The sequence below is a fragment of the Porites lutea genome, chromosome 4, assembly GCF_958299795.1.
Source record: "Porites lutea chromosome 4, jaPorLute2.1, whole genome shotgun sequence".
NCBI classification, from domain to species: domain Eukaryota; kingdom Metazoa; phylum Cnidaria; class Anthozoa; order Scleractinia; family Poritidae; genus Porites; species Porites lutea.
In genome coordinates this window covers 4415818-4429866 of record NC_133204.1, presented here as the reverse complement: position 1 = coordinate 4429866, position 14049 = coordinate 4415818, and the positions used below count along the sequence as shown (strand labels likewise).

The following is a 14049-nucleotide window of genomic DNA, read 5'->3' as shown; positions in this document are numbered from 1 at the left end:
GGCCCCTTGACACCAAAGGCCGTCAGTGATGTCTGAGTGCATCAAGTGCTATTTTGGTTTTTCTGAATAGCTGTTTTCTCTGGAAACCGTTCACGATAGACGGTAATTTTATACTGGTTTGTATCGTTAACAAACTTCACGAGCCGACCACATGATGGACATACTGTGATAAATTAAGCCCGTTGCACACGATTAAGAAGAGTCATGACCGAAACAGTTAGCCTGGAACTATGAACAATTTAACCTACCCTACCCAAACAGGGGTCTTTTTTGCATGAGCATGCGCGACCGCTGAACAAGCGATGTGCATGGGGCGGCTCACCACAGGGTTTGCCTTCATCAAAATGGCGCGTCTCAAAGCTATCATAGCGGTTATTTTGCTCGTTGGTCTTGGCGAATGTGCTCGTGATTTAACAAAATGTGTAGTTTGCAAAAAAAACTCTAACATGGTCTTAACAAAAGCGAAGTAGACAAGCTTAAACATACACGAGCTACTATCAAATTTCATCTCCCCACTTGACCTGGACAACAGCGCGCGTGTATGTAGTGCCTGGAAGATTGCGCTGACCTCATCAAAGTCTAAACAAAGTGCAGAAACAGTTTGTTGATGCAAGTAAACACTTTCAATTTTCTTTGTTTTGAAATCGGAAAGGAAGAGAAATATTAGAAAAAAAAACAAAGCAAATTTCAGCGAGTGGGTTCGGAGTGCGCGAAAGCCGATGTTCAGTTCAGCAGTGAATTAATATATGTTCTACAATTTTCCCAGCACTTTAAAGCTACAAAATTAAGAGCACACGAGACGTAGATTAGTCACCTGGTGAGATGTTGGTGGTAGTCACTCTGTATGTCTCGAACAATAAAAAAGATGAATATCAATGAGACACAGTCAAAACTGCATTCAATAGGACCGAAATTAAAGTCCAATCTTGTGACCGATTTTGATGAAACATACGGTTAGGTTTCCCAAGAAGTACAGTAAACATGTGATGCCGACCAAAAGTTAAAAATCATTAGAACATTTAAGTTCTGGCTAAAAGCAAATTCCTGCAAAAGATGCGTTACAATATTAGTCCACGCAAAAACAAGAAGTTCTACAATTTTCCTATAAACAAACTTTGTATCACTAAAATACTTAAGGCAAAAACTTTCTATTCCAACTGAAAACGGCGTGGTAGTCGCCCGCTGATCGTTATTAATCCACTCCCGAAATATGGCTAAATCAGCTATTAACAAATAATTGTCAGAAATCCTCTACGGCATCGAGAAACTGATTTACATCCGATTTATAGACAAACATTAAATAAAGAACATTTTGCTCAGTAGCTACGCATCAGCAATGCATTCTATGCCAAACTTTGCGTTTCTTAAAGGGGAATCAAGACACGAGTCGAGCGCCAAACAACAACAAGCAGCCATGTTCGTGTCAGACATCCTTGAGAAACTTGCCCTTTCACCTCGTTCAGCGCATCAGTCTCCACTTTAAATCAACAGATCTTTACTTATTTTGTACAACGAAGTTCTTTCTTAAGTTCCTGCTACCATTTCAATCTCAAGCAAGCGTTCAAAGTGAACAATTTGGTTCCTATGACTATGCAGCACGGTCGCTGTCACTGGTCGCGTGCTCTTTGTTAGTGCTCTTTGACAAGTCAGCGGTCGCGCATGCTCATTCAAAAAAGACCCCTGTTCCCTACCCATGTATGTAGAACTTTCTAATGTCACGGGGTGACTTTCGTTTTTCCCGCGTAATTCATTCATTCATTCATTCATTCATTCATTCATTCATTCATTCATTCATTCATTCATTCATTCATTCATTCATTCATTCATTCATTCGTTCGTTCGTTCGTTCGTTCGTTCGTTCGTTCGTTCGTTCGTTCGTTCGTTCGTTCGTTCGTTCATTCCTTCATCCATTTATACATTCATTCATTCATTTTATCCTTTTATTAATTAAAATTTATAATTTTCTTGACGGTTGCACATGGCCGTAGCAACTCTTTGGTTCATACATCCATAAGTCGATGCATATAACCAACTTGAGCGGCGGATTAAAGTTGTGTTAAATTAAGCCAGCCTACATGATCTTGATTTCAAAGCAATCAAATCAATTTTACATGTAACGTTCAAAGACAACTTTGATATCTAACTTGTGCAGGGGGAACTAAAGCCGAAATCTTGAAGCATACGAATGAACATAATTTAGTCAAACAGGCCAAAGAAAAACGTAAAGGTCTTCCAAAAATCTTTTCCCACCGAAATGAAGCCTAGTAAATACCTAGCATATGCAAAAGAAGATGCAAGGATGAAAGAGAAAAGTAAAAGTCGAAATCTCGAAATTTTGCTCTTACGGTGTGCATGTCAAAGCTATTATTTGACTGGCAGCGTAGTGGTCGACTAATAAACGGGCGTTTTGGGCATCTTTCGTTCCTTTTGGCCAGACAGTGACCAGAAAATGGCTAGACTAGCTTCAAAACGCTTTTATCGGCAATTGTCTGTCAGGGCCTTTATCTTGGCCGGGTCTGTTATTTTCTAAGGATCTATCTTGTGAAAAAATCTTCAAAAGATAAGACGGACAGACAGACGTAACAAGTGATCTCGAAAATCTCTAAATGAAAAATTATAGCTAGCATAAAGTCTATCAATCATTTTACTTTTTAATTGTTTTGCTAGTAGTGGTTGAAGTTTTTTCTGTTATTCAAACGTAATATTCGGTCGGTTTTGGGGACAACGGTTAACCCTATTGAGACTCTTTTGTTGTGGTGCGTGGGGATCGTGCTTTAATAATACATGAACCGAAGAATTGACGATTTATCAAAGTCCCTGGATGACTGAATAAAAACGGATAAAAAACAAAAATATTATTAAGATCACAATAATATACATTATGGGTGACGTTACAGTTGTCAGTTGGCGTTGACAATTTCGAAATTCTGTTTCTAAGAAACGATAAATGCCGTTTCTCTTCGCAGTTTAGTTTCCATGTTTAAGAACAGTTTGAGTGATTTTGATGTTTATGTATACATTTGTTTGCTCGCGTTTTGTCAACGCTCAATTCAAACATCCTTGGAGACTTAACTCAGGGGCACCCAACGAGAATATAGTTCAAAACCACTTAAACATAGCATTGTTAAACTTATTTTAGTATTTAAACGGTAGATATAGGCATATTTTTATCCCCCTAAAAATTTTTCATCTGTTCGGATTTTCTAGCTGAAAGTCTAGTGATCCGAAAATCATAGGGATCAAAACGTATCTTTTCGAAAATTTCAGGCAGAAAAAAGGCTCCCGAAAATTCTAGGTGACGTTTTAAAGGTAATAATCCGTTAATGAATGGGCAATGATAGTAGTTTTTAGATGTTCGAAAATCCTCGGAGAGGCAGGCAAGCAAGAAATTTTTCAACAAATGTTCCAAAAATTCTAGATCTCAAATCGTCTTCCGGACAGATATTTTCCGAAAATTGTCGTTGGGTGCCCCTGCAAACTGGCCATCTGCGTGTACTGTGCCCAGGCTGGCAATTTTCCATTTTATCTGTAAAAAGCACGAAGTTGAGTCTGCTGTTCTCTTACCACAGAACTAGGAAACTACCTTTGTGTATAAAACGTAATGTGATTATGATATATGTGACCTTCGAGGACATGACATTTCTGCTCACAATGCTTGGAACACCGTTGGAAGGGATATAAAATCCAACAGGAGACCTGAGAACCCGACTAAAACGCACTGAGGCCTATTACTTACGTTGGATAAACACATTGTAATATTGAAGTACCTAGTGTGTTTCTTAGAAATATTGTGTTTAAAAATTATACGATGGTATTGTCTTCTAATTTCAGCAGTAATTTCGATTGAACAAAAGAGATGTTGATATATTTTCAGAAAGCCGGTATTCACCCAAATTCGTTTCTCTTTGAATGACTCCCTAGTAAGGTCATGAAAATTATTTAATAAGCAGCGTGGTTTAATCTTACCTTTCGAAAAGAGAGCCGTCGCGGCCTTGATCGACGATTATAACGAGATACCCTCATTTCTGACAATCCAGAAGCCGTTGTAATGAAGCCATATCTATGTACACTTACACAGAAGACTACACAGAGACAGCAGATCAGTGTACAACTTAAGTTGGACGGTTAGAAGTTTATCGATCAACCAGCAAAAAGAATGAAATGAGATCTCATTTAAGAATGCATGCGCACAACACTCTGATCATCCGTCAAATTTTAGACCATCTGCATCATATTCGTAGGATTATAAGCAAGTGAGCGAGTGCATTTACAAAACTACGAAAGCGTCCGTAGTTATTCTTGTTTGTATGGCCGATGAACTCACAATCGACGAACAACAGCAATCAATTAAGACGGGTTTTTTTTAACAGCGAGAAAGCTGGCCAATCTGATTAAATTAATATTGTTGGTTTTACTTTAATTCTGTCTTAGAAAATGCAAATTGAGCACGGAAATGAAATTGACGCGAAGAAACTAAGCTGAAGAAACCAGGTGTGTTGGCGCACAATTTGATTGGCTTGTACCAAAAGAAGAACAGTTTGCAACGAATCATGGGACAAGAACGATACGACAATACCTCTCGTCCCCTTTTATTGATTTAACAATGACCTATTCAACCTCTTAGTTCCTTAAGAACAGTCGTTTTACTTTTCACGATTTGATGAGTCTCGTTTTAATAGCAGCGTTTTTCTTCACCCTGTTTCATGCTCTTTATTTCATTTATTTTCCCGTCCCCTGGAAGCCGTGGTAACGGGACGCGAGACGGGATAAAGCGGAACGAGGCATATTTATACCGTGCGGCCGCGGGAAAAGAAGACCCTCGTAGTTAACCCGCGTCCCGTCAATTTCTTCCCCGTCAAATGAAGGAAGTTGTGAAAAGAGAAAATTAAAATCTACCTGGAGTTGTGAAAACCGCGGGTTAGTAAACATTTTGTAATTAATTTCTCTTAACTTCCCCTGTCCAATAGCTTCTTTACTGAGCTCAGTTTCAGGACCTTTTTTTTGTTGTTGTTGTTCGTGTTGTGTTTAGGGATTTGTGTAAAGGTGGCTGTAGACAGAATTTCGCTAATTTCTTTCAACCTCTCCCCCCACCCCCCTTTCACCCCCATCTTTTTTTGTGTGCGATCCGTTAGGTTGTTAATCGCGGGTTTTTACTGTTTGGCCACCGAAAGCCAAAAATGAGAAAAGGACTCAGCCAATGTCCAGTCATCTTGGTCGAAAGAATGTAAAATATCGATCATGATGCAAAAAGAAATTTTTGTCTCGGGGCATAGGCGCAATCCCGGGCGGCGAGGAGAGTCTCTCTCGTCTTGCTGCCCGTTGGGGGGTGGGGCGAAGAGACAGATGACATTTCAGACAAGATGGGTCGATTATCTAAACGAAGTCTAACTTAAACCGCGGTTTAACAAATCTTTGGACCTTCAGATATCTTCATCAATGGGTTATTTTAAGAAGACAAATGCTTTTCTAGTCTACGCTAAATGTTTTCATGAAACTGTTCAAGATAAATGGTGTTGACGTAAAAGCGTTCTGTAAACTGAAAAAGGCTTAGAACGCACCAGTTTGGTTAAATACCGGCTAAACTCCGTTTAAGGTGTCTGAACACAGTTTTGCGGGCGGTCAGCGGTAGCGCGTGTTTTAAATTAGACGTGAACAAACATGGCGGCGAAAAAAGCAATGGTACACAGAAGACGATTTCTCAAAAAATCTACTTATTAAAATTTACGTTATTTGGCAGAATTTTTACTTTTATCGTATTTTGTATAATGAGAACTTTTAAATGCAAGTTGAACAGACGAATTTTGTGACACATTTAATAATTACACTACAATCATATTATTGATTATCTAAAAACTCGTCTGTTAAAACTCTGTCAAATAAGTTTCAAATGGCAATGATTAATTATAGTAAGCTGTGTGCAAGTTTTATAGGAAAATCTAATGAGCGAATTTTATGTAAACTGAGCGAAAGTGAAATTTAAAGGTTGTATTCAATCTTACATGTTGCCATGGAAACTACGAAATCGTCAAATTTTACCTGTCAATAAGCATCTTTTATCAGTATATTTTTCACTTGCCAAGTTTCAGCTTGTGAGCTGCGACATTGCTCTTGACATGATTTGGCAAATGACATATACTCACAAACTGCCAAAACAGTGTTCAGCCACCTTAAATAACTGTCCCGATATGTCCGCGTCTTGCCTGTTGGGTAGCCAATCAGAACACAGGATTCGCTGGCTCGTGGACACTCAGTATCCGCTATGGTTTTCGTGTCGGCGCCAAAGCTATCCGGTTCTATCCGGTACATAGTGTGAGCAAAGCTGAACAAAGTTGCCCGTACGCAAAGCCACCCACAATCCGGCCGTCCCCACCCCCCCCCCCCCGCCCCCAACCCAGCCACGCCTCGTCTTTAACGTCCTTTTTAAGGATTTAGGACAATAGAACAAATTTAGAATTTAGGTCGGTATTAGCCTGCGAATGAGCTGGTACTCTCCATTTCGGAACTGTATCTAGAAAGGAGACACGAGAGTTCGCCATTGCCTGCTTGCACATTATTTTTAACTTTACCAAGACCAGTAACGCACCTTTTTTACCCCCGCCCCCTCCCCCCCCCCCCCAGTTTTACATAATCAATGTTCCCACGTTCGATATACAGCTATTTCGAGGAAGGTTGTCGGATAAAGTGCACGCAACAACCCCGAAAGGTATTGTGGGTGGTTTTGAGTTCACTGTTTTTCTAACCTGAGAACAGGCCCAATTTTGGCGGTTCTCATACATTCTCTCTAACAGCTACCGCTAAAATTGGGCTCTCTTTTCGTTTCGCCATGCCCGCCGGAATGTAATTTTCAAAGCGAAACGAAAATAGAGCCTGATCTCAGGTTACTGTTTTTCAAAGAAATTTGAAAGAATGGCAAGAGAGGCCATGGGCATATGTCTGCGAGTGCTAAAGGAAAGCAACAAAAGTAGGTTCGACGGCTACAGCCGGTCAGGAACAGTGTATTGAACATATCCCATATTACCTTTCGGGATTGTCGCGTGCACATTTTTTCAACAACCTTTCTCGAAATAGCTGTATCAGAATTCTAACATGACTCAGAGGCTTTCTGATCTCTTTTCTATATTTAGTTTGGTTTGTTTTTGTGTTAAGTCTCTTCTGGCAATTACGAGACAACTGAAGCTCGGAGTCATGTTAGAATTTTAATGGTGTTTTCACATGACATAGAACGGGTTATTTCTCCTGGGTATTACAGTCGTCCCAAGAGAAAACAAGACAATGTTTATGCAAAATTCTCGGTCTCGGTGAAAATAGTCAGTGGTATTGCATAAATTTGTTGTAACCCAATTCACAGTTTAGAATACTGTTTCATTAAAAAAGGTTACGAGGATGTTACCCTTCCCCATGGAAGGGATTTTTTTCGAGGACTCCCTAGGACATGTGGAAATTCCAATTAACATAAAACAATGCTTTTTTATTAGCCTGTGAACAGGCTCTCTGTCTGGGGAAAGGGTGAAAAAATCGCGAGGAAAGGGAAGGAAAAGGGTGCCGTTCTCTTTCTTCGCGATTTTTTCACCCTTTCCTCAAACAGAGTGCCTGTTCACAGGCCCCTTTTTATGAGTCTTTGACACACCTTCCTTTCCATGGGTATATTCTGGATCGACACGGTAAGGGAAACGATGAAACGTATATTTTACCTGCACATTTCATCTACAGGCAACACAAGAAGTTTGTGATGAACAGAGAGATTACTTGGGTTTAGAAGACCTTTAACTTTCATAAAAGGGTCTAGCCAATATCATATAGTCTCTCAATAAAACTCTTTCTTGAAAATTACACAAAGACCATGTATTTTCCTTTGCTCGCATTCAGTTTAGTCAATAACATTACAAATTACTTTGACCTGATCCTCAAATACTGATTATGGTTAATCTAAACACTCCTTTATCAAGCAAGTCAACACGTAGAAACAAATGTATACATAAACGTAAAATATGTGTCCATATTAAAATGTCATTAGATTCAATGTGTTGAATTATACACAATAATCCTGTATATTGCAGGCAGGATGCCTAAGCTAACTCAGGCCTTTATTCTACATTTTTCCAAAATATAATTAACACTAGAGACTTTCATCATCTCAAGTTTATCGTGTTATTATGTTAGTAATCAGTTTTGATATTGAGAAGATATAATAAAGCTCAGTCAACATAAAAGAACATTAGCTTGAGACCTAAAGAAATCCCCAACAAGAAGAAAAAACTAAACAGAAAACAGAAAAAACCTGCAATCCATTTAGGTTTCTTCTGTAGGTATCAAGGCACAGATTATGTACAACAAAAGAAAAAATACAACCAAACAATAAAGCACCCAGGAGAACTCTATTGTTTGGTTCCTTTGATTCCTTTGAGTTGATGGTACCTGCACAAAGAGCCAATTACAGTACATCAAGAATAAATGTCCACTAAATCCTTGTTTTTCACCGAAACTCATCACTTATTCATCCACTTCTTTAGGGATGCTTTAATTTTTTCACTCCATCTGCCAGCTTTGGTGAAAATGCCCAAATCATAACATGGTATAGGCTCTTGCTGAACAAAAAGAATAGAAACCATCCTGTTTCCCATCCTGCTGCCACAATGCCAGAAAAGAAAGCATCATTCATTGTTTCAATTCTTTTTTATGCCTTTTTCAATTAATAGCTCAGTGATCATCATCAAGAACTGATGAATGACTGAAAAAAAAAAACACTGAATGAAAACCAAAGGAACAAAGAAGACAGGCTGCTTGAAAGCACACACAATCAAGAACTTGTCCTTGGTCAGCGAATTAACTTGGGTACAGTTCAGGCGTGGCATATCCACAGCACCTCTTTAAACAAGTTCACAAACTCAACCTCCCGGAAAAAAGTTACAATATTGAAAAGATGAATCATTCCAAAAAGATGGAAATACAAAATAAAATTTAGTTCATATTTTCACTTGCCAGTATACCAGTATACCAGTAGACCTTCCCAAAAATTACCATATGCATGACAATAGTAACCTCAGTTTAAGTAGCTTTTCTCTTTATTGTAACTGAAAGCCTTCTTGTCACCCTTATCAAAACTCAGAGGTAGCATGTAGGCTTTTACAGCTGATGAAAATCTTTGAATTCATGCAGGTTAAAGTAGCAAAAATATTAATGTAGTTCTAGAGCAAAAAAGTCAGTGTGGGCCAAGATAATTATTTTAAGGCCAATTAGCAATAATCCTGTCTTCTTTAGTGTTAACCCCAGCCAGCGAACATAGAAGCATTTCCGGCTGTCGCTTCTCTTGTTAACCCGTCTCACCCAAGAAGATAGTACTTTGGTTCATCATGCAATGCTCTACAAGGCTGGAGAGGATTGACTGATGAGCCAAAAGAAATTCTGCATAGGTTAATTTCACCCAGGATTAGATTAAATGATACTTCAAACAACTTGGCCTTGTTGTATACAGTGCACAGAGAAGATTATAGTATTTCAAGGAAGGCCTATCAGGCTTAGCAAGTAGAAAGCGCCCAAAAAGATACCTGTTACAAAATTCCCCTAAAAGAGACAATTTTCAGAGACAATTGAACAATATTTTTGTAGTCTCTCTCTATAGACTATTCGATTTAACATTAATATACTATCAAGGGAAAATAAACAAGACTTTTGGAAAGGTTCAATTGGCAGTGTACTGAAAGGCTTATAGCCCAATATGTATTGGTTGACATTAGACTAAGACTTAATTAGGTAATCAAGCATTACAACATTGAACTTTCTTTTTATGATCAGCCTCTGTTGTGGGTTCTACATGAATAGTCTGGACATTGCTACTCGGTTGGTTTCCATCTGAACCAGGTGAGTCATGAATTTGCTTTTGGGATACAATGTGGTAGATTTCTGCCAAACAAAAGAGTGTTATTATTAATAATTATATATAATACATGATTATAATATAGGAATGTGAATGCATGGTTCAATGACAGTTTAAAATGTTTTTTAAGTAAATAAAATATGAAATACGTGTAGATATGGACAGAGTTTTTCTTTACATGTACTTTAAAAAATAATTTAATATCATGAAAAGCCAACTGGTACACATACAGTAACATAATCACCAAAAAAGATGACAATTTACGGTTGAAACTTGCAATAATATTTATGACAGTACTGCATGTAATTCATTTCTGGTGATACTTTAGGATCGAAACTTATTTAAGGAAAACAAAAACATGTATTTCAAAAATGATCTAAAGCCCAGAACTCTTTCTGCACTAGTTGTACAATGTACATCAAGGCCACTTTTGACCATTAAAAAAATTGGTAGTGTCATAAAACAATAATTTTATACATGTGTATTGTATGCATTAAGAAGCTGGAAGCTAACCTGTTAAGATGTTGTGAAATGCCACCTCCACATTTGTCGAGTCCAATGCTGATGTCTCAATGAATGAAAGACCGTTTTTTTCTGAAATTGTAAGTAGGAAAACAGTTCCAGTTGAAACAGCTCCATTAAGCGGCCACCCTTGGGTATCAACAAGTGGCCGCTCAAAAGAGGTTGGCCACTCAATAGAGGTTCATCGTAAATCAGCATAATGTTTAGTAGAAGTTAAACATAACTTTATTTTGAAACAAACGTGCAGCGGAAGAAGCATTACTGGTCCACAATTGGTTGCCACTTTCTATCTCGGACTTTATTTTCCTTCATCATATTCTTAACCCTTTAAGTCCCAGTGGTGACCAACATCAATTTTCTCCTAACAATATCCACACAATGTCAAGAGATTAGGTTATGAGAATTAACAAAATGATCACCTAAGAGGCAATGCTTTCATCTTTTATCAATTTCTCTCAACCCATCCATGAAGGAAATGTATGGAGATCAGTTTGGAGAATTTGCATGTGGATATTGGGGCTTAAAGGGTTAACATGAAGCCAAACTAAGTGTATCAAGTGCCTGATGCCCACTTAATACAGGTGATGACAATGGCCGCGGCTGCTTAACAGAAGTGGCCACTTAATAGAGGTTTAATTTTCCATTCTTTTTCAGGGGCTTCACATGAGATTTTGATAGTGTATGCAGTGTAAAGTACAGTGACTTGCAGGAAAAAAAGTTAAAACAGAGACACCATCAAGGAGGTTACAAGAAAAAGGGCGAGATGTCTACCCTTCAGACAGCCAAAGACACCAACAAAATAAAATACGAAAGATTTGTCAATCAAGTGGATTTAAATAGACCCCAGCATATAGCAAAGGCCCATACGAACTTCAGATTTCCCGACTGTATTACTATTAAATAATCAACTTCTGTGTCTCACTGTGTAAAACAAATTATTAAATCCAAAATTTAAAAATGCAGTAAATCTATGGCATTCTCCCTTTCCCACTGAAAAGCAACCCTGTTATAATTATAAAATACTACACCTGCAAAGGCTTTAGCCTCATCTGTGGGAACAGCCCTCAGATGCCGAAGATCACTCTTGTTGCCCACTAACATGATCACAATGTTGCTATCAGCATGATCCCTGAGTTCCTTCAGCCATCTTTCCACATTTTCATATGTCAAGTGCTTTGCAATGTCATAAACCAAAAGGGCACCAACAGCTCCCCTGTAATATCTATCAAAATGAAAAATATCCAATGAAAACAGAGATTTCCCAATGAAAAATATCCAATGAAAACAGAGGTTTCCCGAGACCAGCAGTAATTTCTTTGCATGGTACCAAAATGGATGATGAATCGCTCAGGATTGTTGTAATTTTATGAAAGATATTCCACATAGTGCAAGTACAAACTTAACTTTTAACAATAGGCATACAGTGTTGGCAATGATATATGCAACACAAAAGTCATTTTATTTCTGTTGTTAAGGGGCACCATGATACAACAATACCATTAAGACCTTGTAAACAGAAATACCAAACAGCTTTTTCAATGACTTGATCTTTGGTAAGTAGAAATGGTTTCCTACTGAAAATCAAGAAGTCTTGGCCAGCTTTTGAACACTCTGTTGTTTAATAATTTTTTAAACTTTTACTCAGAAAATTAAAAAGCCATGTTGCTTACACCATTAGCCTGTGCTTTAGTGAAGTCAAGCAGGCTTTCTATTCAATACATAGATATTTTAGTAGCTAAAGGCCCCTGCTGCTGTCGAGTTCTACACCATCCATGTACTGTATAAAGTTCAAGTATTTGGGGTTTGACACCTATGCTGTCATAGATGTTGAAACATTCATGCATGTGTACAAAATTACAACAAATGCGTACATCATGGATTGTGTATTTGGAATACTTTGCAAGTTATAACAAATTCGTAAGCTGTATCATTAACACAGGGCGGTATAAAATGCACAGTAAAAAATGGTACAATAATAGCAATTTGAGGCTCGTGACAAGACGCAATGGCAGACTAGACACAATAACAATTAATACGTGATATTCGGGAAAACTTACGCGCTTGTTATAGCTCTGTATCTTTCTTGTCCCGCTGTGAAAAGTGAAACAAGCGAAAGTTAATACTGCATGATCAATATTAACACTCGTGAAGCCAATTTCTAGCATTCAACGAAGAGTGTGATAAGTCCTGATCATTATTTTTTATAACACACTTACGGCATAATAGTAATGCTGTCTTACGAGTTCCCTTTCATGAACTATTTAAGTTTTATGCTCTCCTAGTGTCAGAAAACTCGGTTAACACATAGCTTCCGGGGGAAGAAGAACTAACACTCCCCCTCCATGGTTGAAAGCTTACACCAGCTCAAAAGATCGAGCAATTTACAAGCCCAAATAACCGAGCAACTGATAAACAAAATGCCCATGTCATCTTACCAGTGTCCCATATTTGGGCTTTGATGGTTTTTCCGTCAACTTGTATACTTCTGGTAGCAAATTCTACTCCGATAGTGGACTTTGACTCTAAATTAAACTCGTTTCTTGTAAACCGAGAGAGAAGATTTGACTTGCCAACACCTGAGTCGCCGATGAGAACAACTGTGGAAACATAGGACAGGACAAAAAGTGTCAGAAAAGTTCTCGGAACATCTGTCCAGCGATAGGCAAAAACAAGATGTACAATATACATACCTTTAAAAAGATAGTCGTATTCGTCATCTTTCGTGCCCATAGCGGTAACCTTTGGTAAATCCTGATAAATATAACGTCTTTCAAATCTTACTTCACCTTATCACAGCCTCCTGCTTCGCAAATTCGTTTACAGCCGGAAATAGGGACGAGGAAGGTCAAAGGAGGTATCTCCGATCTTCTATTACCAAAAAGCCTTGAAAAAGGCCAGAGGATGGCAAGGATTTCTTGTAGATTGTAGTTTTTCAAACGGGCGGAAGCGATACAAAATGGCCGCCCTTGCAGGAGTGGGCCTGGAGGATTCCAAATTTGGAAATGATCTAAGCGCCTGGGAACGAGACCACAGCAAAAACCTCCCGTTCCACTGTCACACATTCTGTCACACTATTAATTAACTGCCACACTTTCACACTTTCCAAGAACTTCTCGATTCTCAGTGTACGACCTGATCTAAACTTTGAAATTTTGTCATTCAGAAAAGTCTCTTCCGTTAAACTCGAAGGGAGAGAATTCCAAAGTTTAACACCCGTGAAAGCAAAACTATTCTTAACATAGTTCAGTTCTTTTGGGACTTTTTGGCAGTTGAAGATTTAACCTAAAAGACCAGGGTCATAATTGTACAGATTTAAGTGAACATTATAATATGTGGGTATGGTTTTCCATTTTAACAAATCTTTTTGCTGACGTTCTAATCTAAGTAGAAATAAGAGTAATCAAACCATGAATAACGGGTACTGTCAATTGTCTCTTAACGGACACCCCTGTAAGACGGACACCTCTCTAGTCTCTAATTAAGACGCTTGAAAATCGCTTTATGCAGTAATCAATACCTCAAAACGAAAATGTAGGTGTGCTATATAAATGACAGTAAATGCAAAATTCACTTTAATATTTTGTAGTCTTTCTCCAGTTCGCAGAGTGTATACTGTTACGCTTTTAGACTGCAAACCCGGGGGGGGGGGGCTA

At 38.3% G+C, this 14049-nt stretch overlaps 1 protein-coding gene across 1 annotated transcript; it reads right to left on the bottom strand.

The window, feature by feature from the left end:
- Positions 1-7958: 7958 nt before the first annotated feature.
- On the bottom strand, positions 7959-13380 carry LOC140935338 (ras-related protein Rab-11A). The gene is made up of 6 exons (XM_073384890.1): positions 13087-13380; positions 12832-12993; positions 12454-12487; positions 11425-11618; positions 10388-10468; positions 7959-9900 (listed from the first exon to the last, which is right to left on the bottom strand). The coding sequence occupies exons 1-6, from the start codon at positions 13124-13126 to the stop codon at positions 9755-9757; spliced, it is 657 nt and encodes a 218-aa protein (XP_073240991.1). The 5' UTR covers positions 13127-13380; the 3' UTR covers positions 7959-9754.
- Positions 13381-14049: the final 669 nt, after the last annotated feature.

What these genes read in the sequence shown, in the direction of transcription:
- LOC140935338 (XM_073384890.1), bottom strand. Translation starts at nt 13,126, where the DNA reads ATGGGCACGAAAGATGACGAATACGACTATCTTTTTAAAG. An exon ending in ATACGACTATCTTTTTAAAG is followed by an intron (nt 12,994 to 13,086) that starts GTATGTATATTG and finishes ATGTTTCCACAG; the next exon opens with TTGTTCTCATCGGCGACTCA. An exon ending in TACAGAGCTATAACAAGCGC is followed by an intron (nt 11,619 to 12,453) that starts GTAAGTTTTCCC and finishes TCATTTTGATAG; the next exon opens with ATATTACAGGGGAGCTGTTG.